Raw genomic sequence first — 8,042 nt, 5'->3', positions numbered from 1 at the left:
AAAATACTTTAAAATATCCTAAAATTTGGAATAAATAAATACAAAAAATATAAAAACCTAATAAATACATTATTATGCTTATATATAGTCAAAATTATGTCTTAAAATCGAACCCAATACGATTTAAATATAAATTAAACCCCCAAATTCGTAATTCCCATAATAATCTTGTCCAAAATTTTTTGCTCACGCAGTTTTCACTAAAACTGCCATAACATCGGTTAGAATATATCTCAACCCAAAAATACATGGATCCCATCCAAAAATTTATTGCAAGTTAATTGAGTTTTCTAAAATTGGAAACTAGTAGCTTCGATGAATTGAATTTAATAAATTTCACTTTATATGTGCATATATTAGTTAATATATCAGTTAAACTTTTAATAATATAGACATAAATATAACATACATGTGTACATGTATAAATAACCTCCAACTCTATCAAGAGTTTAAAACTAGTAAAGATATAATGACGCGTGTGAAAAAGTTTGTGTAAAAATATTAAAATAATGTCAAAATTAAAATAAAGCTTTTGTTATAAATGTGCTTGTCATGAGTTCAAATTTCACTTATGTGGGTTTTTTTATTGATTTTATTAAAAAATAAAAAAAATAAAAAAAACTTCATAATAATATAACTTATTCAAAAAATACTCTCATAATAATACAACTTATTCTCTAGTTTCTTTAACACAGTTGGTGTTTGATTAACTTGAAACACCAATTTAATCAAGAGTTTAAAGTTAGTAAAGATTTCAAAAAAAAAAATTGTTTTCAACCTATTTTAAAGTTCAAATTGGTTAAAATATGCCATAAGTCCCTGTACTCTTTACAACTTTTAGAATTTAGTCCATGTACTTTTATTTTTAGGAACTTAGTCTCTCTATTTTTTAAATTTCAAAATTTAGATCAAATTGTTAAGACTGTTAAATTCGTTCGCATGACAATTTGAAATATAAATACATAATCACTTGGTAGCAATGTAACTAAAAATATTACGTTGTAATAAACCTAAATTTAACAAAATAATTTTAACAGTTTTAACCATTGAACTTGAATTTTAAAATATGAGGAGTAAAAGAACTAAATTCTTAAAAATTAAAATATAAGAACTAAATTCTAAATTTATAAAAAATATAGGGACTTAACCTGTCAAATTTAATATTTTTATCTCAACTAAATTGAGTAGAAAGACCCATTAGTCATAGCCGGTCTCCACTACGCTTAACTATTCCAAGTTAATCACGCTAGCGCTCACCAAGGAACAACTTTTCTTTTAGGTTTTATAGATGCTGACGTGTATGGTCCAGATTTAAACTTCTTGCGTGTCCTAGATTCCCCATCTTCCTTATAACATTTGTCGCCACCATCTTAAAACCCTCAAAACGATCATCGCCAGATCTGAGTTCAAATCTTTGAGAAAATTAAGAGAAAATTTCAATTTAATTTGGTCTGGGAACCTGACCTTAATCTATCGGCGTTAAAGCATTTACTCTAAACCAATTGCGTGCGAGATTTTCTTTTTGATTTTCTGTTTCTAGCCAGAAATTGCGATAGATCTAGTGAAGAAAATTTCGTCGATTTTTGGTTTTCTTTTGACGAGCTAGGGATTTGGCATCGATTTATTTCTTTTTTTTTATTGGAAAAGAGGAACTGGTTTTATAAATATATGTTTGGTTTTGGGTCTAATCGGATTGATTGGAGTAAATTAAAAGAAAAGAAAAAGGGAAACCCTAGGTCAGATGGGAAAAGATGAAATCAAATTGGAGGATGTTGAAGAAGGTGAAATTTCGGATTCGGCTTCGATAGAGGAGATCAGTGAGGAAGATTTTAACAAGCAAGAGGTTAAGATTTTGAAGGAATCGAAATCGTCGAAAGGAGGGGAAGCGAATTCGAATTCTAGAGTTTGGACAATGCAGGATCTGTGCAAATACCCTTCGGTTATTCGAGGGTATGCTTCGGGTTTGTATAATTTTGCTTGGGCACAAGCAGTTCAGAACAAACCTCTCAATGATATTTTTGTTAAGGAGCTTGAACAACAACCACAACAAGACGAGAACAACAACTCCAAGCGATCGTCACCCTCGTCTTCGGTGGCTTCTGTAAATAGCAAAGAGGAGAAGGGCTATAGCGGAAATTCAGCTGATAGAGTCGTGATTGACGATGATACTGGGGACGAGATGGAGGAAGACAAGATTGTGAATCTTGACAAAGAAGAAGGGGAGTTGGAGGAGGGGGAGATTGATTTGGATTCAGAACCAGTGAAAGAAAGGGTTTTGAGTAGTGAGGATGGTAATGTTGGTATCTCGGATGAGTTGGAAAAGCGAGTTAACCTGATTCGGGGAGTACTGGAAGGGATTACTGTGATTGAAGCAGAGAAGTATGAATACTGCATTGAAAGGACTACCTTATTACTTAATCTTAGCGAGTAAGATGACTCATGTTGAATGATTGCATTTTTTCTTTTTGTAGATCGTTCGAAGTAGTTTGTTCCAGACTGCAGAATGCTTTGGAGAGCTTGCGAGGATTGGTATTTGAATATGGTGTTCCCACAAAGGACACCCTTATTGAACTGGCATTTGGAGCAGTTAATTCTGTAAGACATCCAGGAGTTATTTTTTAATAGTTCTGCTCTGACGGTTGTATAAAAACTTTTGTTAATTTATGAAATGCTGATTGCAAATGTTGCGGAGTCTGATTTATTTTCATTGCAGGCATTCGTTGCTCTAAAATGTAATTTGAAGGAGCAGAATGTGTCCATTTTATCAAGGTATTTATTGGTTTTAATAGCTTTTCTCTGTTCTTTTATCAAATCAAATTGCTTAGTTATCTCCTTCTTTTGCATTTTGGGAACAGGCTACTTTCTGTCGTAAAGGGTTTTGATCCTCCTCTGTTTCCTCTTGACAAGATGAAAGAGGTGTGTTGTTCATGACTTACTAGTTTATAAACTATTAGCTTTGTAAGATTGTTGTGTTTATGGCAAGCTTAAACACAGTTGTCTGTCTTTACAGATAGAGGTGATGCTGCTATCGCTAAATTCCCCTGCTAGAGCAATTGACTCAGAGAAAGAGATTAAGATTGTTAATAAGAAGGATCCTGATGCTTTAGCTGAAAATGTTGGTCATGATTTGACCGTCACAAATAAGTTGCCTTTATCTGTTGATTCCGAAATTCATAATATGCCAAATATGTTAACAGAAGCTTTAAAGCCTGGAATACCTAATTTTAGGAACAAAGGTCTTTCACTACCCCTGCTAGACCTTCACAAGGATCATGATGCAGACAGCCTTCCTTCACCTACTCGAGAAACAACACCATGTTTACCTGTACTCAGGCCATTGACTACTGGAGATGGTATGGTTAGATCTGGATTTATGATGGCTAAGGGTTTGCCTGATGAAGAACATAATAAAATGCATCCTTATGAAACGGATGCCCTCAAAGCCTTTTCCAGCTATCAAAGAAAATTTGGTCGAGGTTCTTTCTTTTCAAGTGATAGACTTCCTAGCCCAACCCCTTCTGAAGAATCCGGTGATGAGGGTTGTGATACTGGTGGGGAGGTTTCTAGTTCCTCCAGCATTGGTAATTTTAAACCAAATCTGCCTGTTATGGGGCATCCAATTGTTTCCTCGGCACCTCATATTGACAGTGCCAGTTCGACTTCCAGCATGCAGGGACAGTTTACAACTCAAAATGCCACACCTGTGACTGTGAGTTCTGCATCTAATATACTGTCAAAAGCTTCAGCAAAAAGCAGAGACCCTAGACTTCGGTTTGCCAACTCTAATGTGAGTGCTTTGGATCTAAACCAACGGCCCTTGCATAATGCATCTAAAGTGCCACCTGTTAGTGGAATAATGGATCCAAGAAAGAAAAAGAGCACGGAAGAACCTGTTTTAGATGGTCCTGCACCCAAAAGACAGAAGAACGAGTTGGAAAATCTTGGGGTTAGGGATGTTCAAGCTGTGTCTGGAAATGGTGGGTGGTTAGAGGACACTGATAATTGTGAGTCTCAGATAACAAACAGAAACCAAACCATGGAGACTTTGGATTCCAATTCCTGGAAAATGGAACATGGAGTAACTTGTTCAAGTACTCTAAGTGGAAAAGCCAATACGATTGTCAACAAAAATGAGCAGGTGCCACTGACAGGCATGAGTAACCCTTCCTTGCCTGCTTTGTTGAAAGATATTGCAGTAAATCCTACCATGCTGATAAATATACTTAAGATGGGACAACAGCAGAGATTACCATCTGAATCCCAGCAGAAAACTCCTGATCCTCTAAAAAATACATTGTATCAGCCAAGCTCAAATCCAGTTCTGGGAGTCATTCCCCCAGCAAATGTTATTCCCTCACCCTCTGTTAACGTTGTTCCCTCAAGCTCATCTGGTACTTTGTCAAAACCTGCAGGAAATCTTCAGGGTCCTCCTTTGGTGAGTACCTCATTTTATATTTACACATAAATATATACATATTTTTAAGTGCACATACATACACACATATAAAATGAAATGGTAAAAATGTGCAAAGTTGTACCTGTTTTAAGCATCGGCCTCTTTGGCAAGTCTCTCTTCATACCATTTCTAGGTTTCAAGCAGATGAAGATAAATACAATTAACTTGCCTTTAGTTGAACGCATGAAAAATAATATTTATTCACATATCTCATTTTTGGTCCTGATGTTCAATTGATGACTTTCCAGGATGAGTCTTGCAAAATTCGCATGAAACCTCGTGATCCCCGCCGTGTTCTCCATGGCAACGTGCTTCAAAAGAGCGGTAGTGTAGGACCTGATCAATTAAAAACTAATGGGACCTCCCCTGCATCAAGTACCCAGGGAAGCAAGGATAATATGAATGCCCAAAAACAGCTTGAGAATCAGATAGAAGCTAAGCCAATACAATGTCAGTTTGTTCCACCCCCAGATATTGCCCAGCAATTTACCCAAAGTCTAAAAAATATTGCTGGCATGATGTCTGGTCCGCAATCATTTGCCGGTCTGCCAGCAGTGTCCCAGAATTTAGTCTCCCAACCAATACAAGTGAAGTCTGAAACCACGGATAAGAACACAAAAGGTTCTAATTCTGAGGATCAGCAGACTGGGACTGGTACAGCGCCTGAAGCAGGTGTAACATGTCCTCCTCCTTCACAGAATGCATGGGGAGATGTCGAACATCTCTTTGAAAAATATGATGACCGGCAAAAGGCAGCTATCCAGAGAGAAAGGGCAAGGAGGATAGAAGAGCAAAAGAAAATGTTTGCTGCTCGCAAACTCTGTCTTGTCCTGGATCTGGATCATACACTTCTTAATTCAGCCAAAGTGAGTTGTTGTAAATAAAGTCTTAGCAGTTCTCTCAAAAAAATTCTGGTTTTCTTATTCAAGCCATTTAACTTTTGTCTTCTCAGTTTATTGAAGTAGACCCAGTACATGAAGAAATCTTAAGAAAGAAAGAGGAACAGGATCGTGAAAAACCACAGAGACATCTTTTCCGCTTTCACCATATGGGAATGTGGACCAAATTGCGACCTGGAATCTGGAATTTCTTAGAGAAGGCAAGTCATTTGAGTTCTTCCTTGGCTCTACTACTCCCTAGGACCTGATTTTTAATTGACACTGATTCTCTCTTACTATTTCAGGCTAGTAAGTTGTATGAGCTGCATCTTTATACGATGGGCAACAAACTTTATGCTACGGAGATGGCAAAAGTGCTTGACCCAAAAGGGGTTTTGTTTGCTGGACGAGTTATTTCTAGGGGTGATGATGGTGATCCCTTTGATGGTGATGAGAGGGTTCCCCGGAGTAAGGATCTTGAAGGGGTTCTGGGTATGGAATCATCTGTGGTTATCATTGATGACTCTGTGAGAGTCTGGCCTCATAATAAACTTAACTTGATTGTTGTAGAGAGGTATGCATGTCTTGCTTAAACTTACAAGTACTTTGATCCATGCCACCGTGTTGATCTTGTGCCCTTCCATCATGATTTGCACAGGTATACTTATTTTCCTTGTAGTAGGCGCCAATTTGGTCTTTTAGGTCCATCTCTTCTTGAGATAGACCATGATGAGCGACCTGAAGATGGGACTTTGGCTTCTTCTTTGGCGGTGAGAAGACTGTTTTGCTTCATATAGTCATTTATGAAAAATTAATGTCTGACCGCTATTTTTGTTGAAATAGGTTATTGAGAGAATACACCAGAATTTCTTTTCACATCAGAATTTAGATGATCTGGATGTTAGAAATATCCTAGCAACAGAACAAAGGAAGATTTTGTCTGGTTGTCGTATAGTATTTAGCAGGGTGTTTCCTGTAGGTGAAGCCAATCCTCACCTACATCCACTGTGGCAGACAGCGGAGCAATTTGGGGCTGTGTGCACAAATCAGATAGATGAGCATGTTACACATGTGGTGGCTAACTCTCTCGGAACAGACAAGGTACTGACACTTGTGTATTCTGTTTTTTCTAAGTTTAATTGCTTAAATATAGTAGTTTTTCGTGGTGGCATTGTTCAAGAGAATTGTAGTCAACCTTATCAGAATCCGAGTTGCTTAATTTTCATTTGTATTTTCTGCTAGACAATTATTTGTAAATGCTTCTTGCCTTAAGATTTTTCTGCAAACAAACTTTTTTCTTGTTGGATTCATTGACTATAGCATGGGAAATCTGAGCTCTTTGTTTCAGTTGTGATCATGTAGCTTTAAGCAAATCTGATTCATGATTTTGTTTTTAACAGGTGAATTGGGCTCAATCTACTGGAAAATTTGTTGTTCACCCGGGCTGGTGAGATTGTTTATACTTGTTAATTTACTTGTATAATGGCAATTATTAGCATTTTTAGACTTGACACCTTTTTTTTCCCTTTAAATAAAAAATACAGGGTGGAAGCATCAGCACTGCTCTATAGGAGGGCAAATGAGCATGACTTTGCCATTAAACCATAAATAATCACCACCTCCCTAATCATTTTCCTGATAAAACTAATACCTGATAAAAATCAAGAGTCAAATACAAGAAAGTGGGAGATGGAAAACCGTCAGGTATTTTTTGGGGTTGGTTGACGTTGGGATGGAGAGCACCCCCCGTGATTTTCACTTTTTAACACATTGTCCACTCTCTTTGGTTGGCAATTGCAGACTTTCCCCCTTCGATTGCCAACCTGATGAAAGGAGTTACATGAACCGGTTTGATTTTGACAGAGTGCATAGAAATTTTTTTCTGCCCTTAGAGCTGCAAATTCCCTTAATGATGGCTTTTTAGGATTTGAAAAGATGACCTGGTTGAGCATGGTTAAAAGGGGAGCTTTCATTAATGCTCAACTCTCTTGCGGTACTAATGAACTGCCAAATGCCTAATTTTGTAAAAATGAAATGCAATTAATTGAAGGGAAAAAAAATAGTTGAAAGGAGTGAGTGTTAAAAAGTAAAATGAAATCAAAGATGATTAGAAATGAAAGGAATGTCAAGAGAGGAGAGCTTGATGGTAGCCAACCAAATAGGTTGGGGTGATTGAGCAGATGGTAGCCAACCGAATAGGTTGGGGTGAGGTGCGGCGTGGGATTTAGGGGCTGTACTGTCTAGCATTGAAACATAAGAATCTCAAGAGATAGTGTTTTTAACTCTAAAATGTAATATATTATTTATTATTATTCATTATTATTTGTTTTGTGGTTGTTAATTTTGGTGGACCGTGAAGTCCTGGGTGTGGGATTCAGAAAGGGCTATAATTGTGTAGTTCCGAATTAGTTGGAGAAGGTTATGGTTTTGAGGGTGTGGAAGGTATAACTAGAAATAAAATAAAAACGGACAATACGAAAAGAAGGAATGAAGGAAAGGACCAAGTAGTGGAAGTCAAATGTGCTTCTCAGGGCCTATGCTTGATAACTAAGATTTTGCCTTGTCTACGGCCCTGCCACATACGTGTGGCTATGACGTAGGAGAGATTCCGCACAAAAATAATCTTTAGGACCACTACTAAACTGGTCAACTACGTAAAATGCAAGAGATTCTTGTGTTTTTTGCTTGTCCGTCTTACTTTTTGCACG

General features: G+C 37.1%; 1 protein-coding gene across 1 annotated transcript; it reads left to right on the top strand.

Annotated features, from left to right (window-relative positions):
• The first annotated feature begins 1,260 nt into the window (after nt 1-1,260).
• On the top strand, nt 1,261-7,650 carry LOC107898990 (RNA polymerase II C-terminal domain phosphatase-like 3). Its single transcript, XM_016824579.2, has 12 exons — nt 1,261-2,379; nt 2,472-2,595; nt 2,714-2,769; nt 2,856-2,916; nt 3,011-4,435; nt 4,705-5,322; nt 5,409-5,555; nt 5,640-5,908; nt 5,993-6,104; nt 6,178-6,435; nt 6,735-6,781; nt 6,879-7,650. Exons 1-12 carry the CDS (start codon nt 1,742-1,744, stop codon nt 6,940-6,942), a joined length of 3,819 nt encoding a protein of 1,272 aa, XP_016680068.2. The 5' UTR covers nt 1,261-1,741; the 3' UTR covers nt 6,943-7,650.
• Nucleotides 7,651-8,042: the final 392 nt, after the last annotated feature.

This window comes from Gossypium hirsutum, chromosome D04 (genome assembly GCF_007990345.1).
Source record: "Gossypium hirsutum isolate 1008001.06 chromosome D04, Gossypium_hirsutum_v2.1, whole genome shotgun sequence".
NCBI classification, from domain to species: domain Eukaryota; kingdom Viridiplantae; phylum Streptophyta; class Magnoliopsida; order Malvales; family Malvaceae; genus Gossypium; species Gossypium hirsutum.
Note: the sequence above shows the minus strand (reverse complement) of the source record. Positions and strands in the feature narration are given on the sequence as shown.

Bases quoted from the DNA above. Each gene is read 5' to 3' on its own strand.
- LOC107898990 (XM_016824579.2), top strand. From the start codon at position 1,742: ATGGGAAAAGATGAAATCAAATTGGAGGATGTTGAAGAAGGTGAAATT. The intron at 4,436-4,704 runs GTGAGTACCTCA...ATGACTTTCCAG, and splicing joins ATCTTCAGGGTCCTCCTTTG to GATGAGTCTTGCAAAATTCG. The intron at 5,556-5,639 runs GCAAGTCATTTG...TTACTATTTCAG, and splicing joins TCTGGAATTTCTTAGAGAAG to GCTAGTAAGTTGTATGAGCT.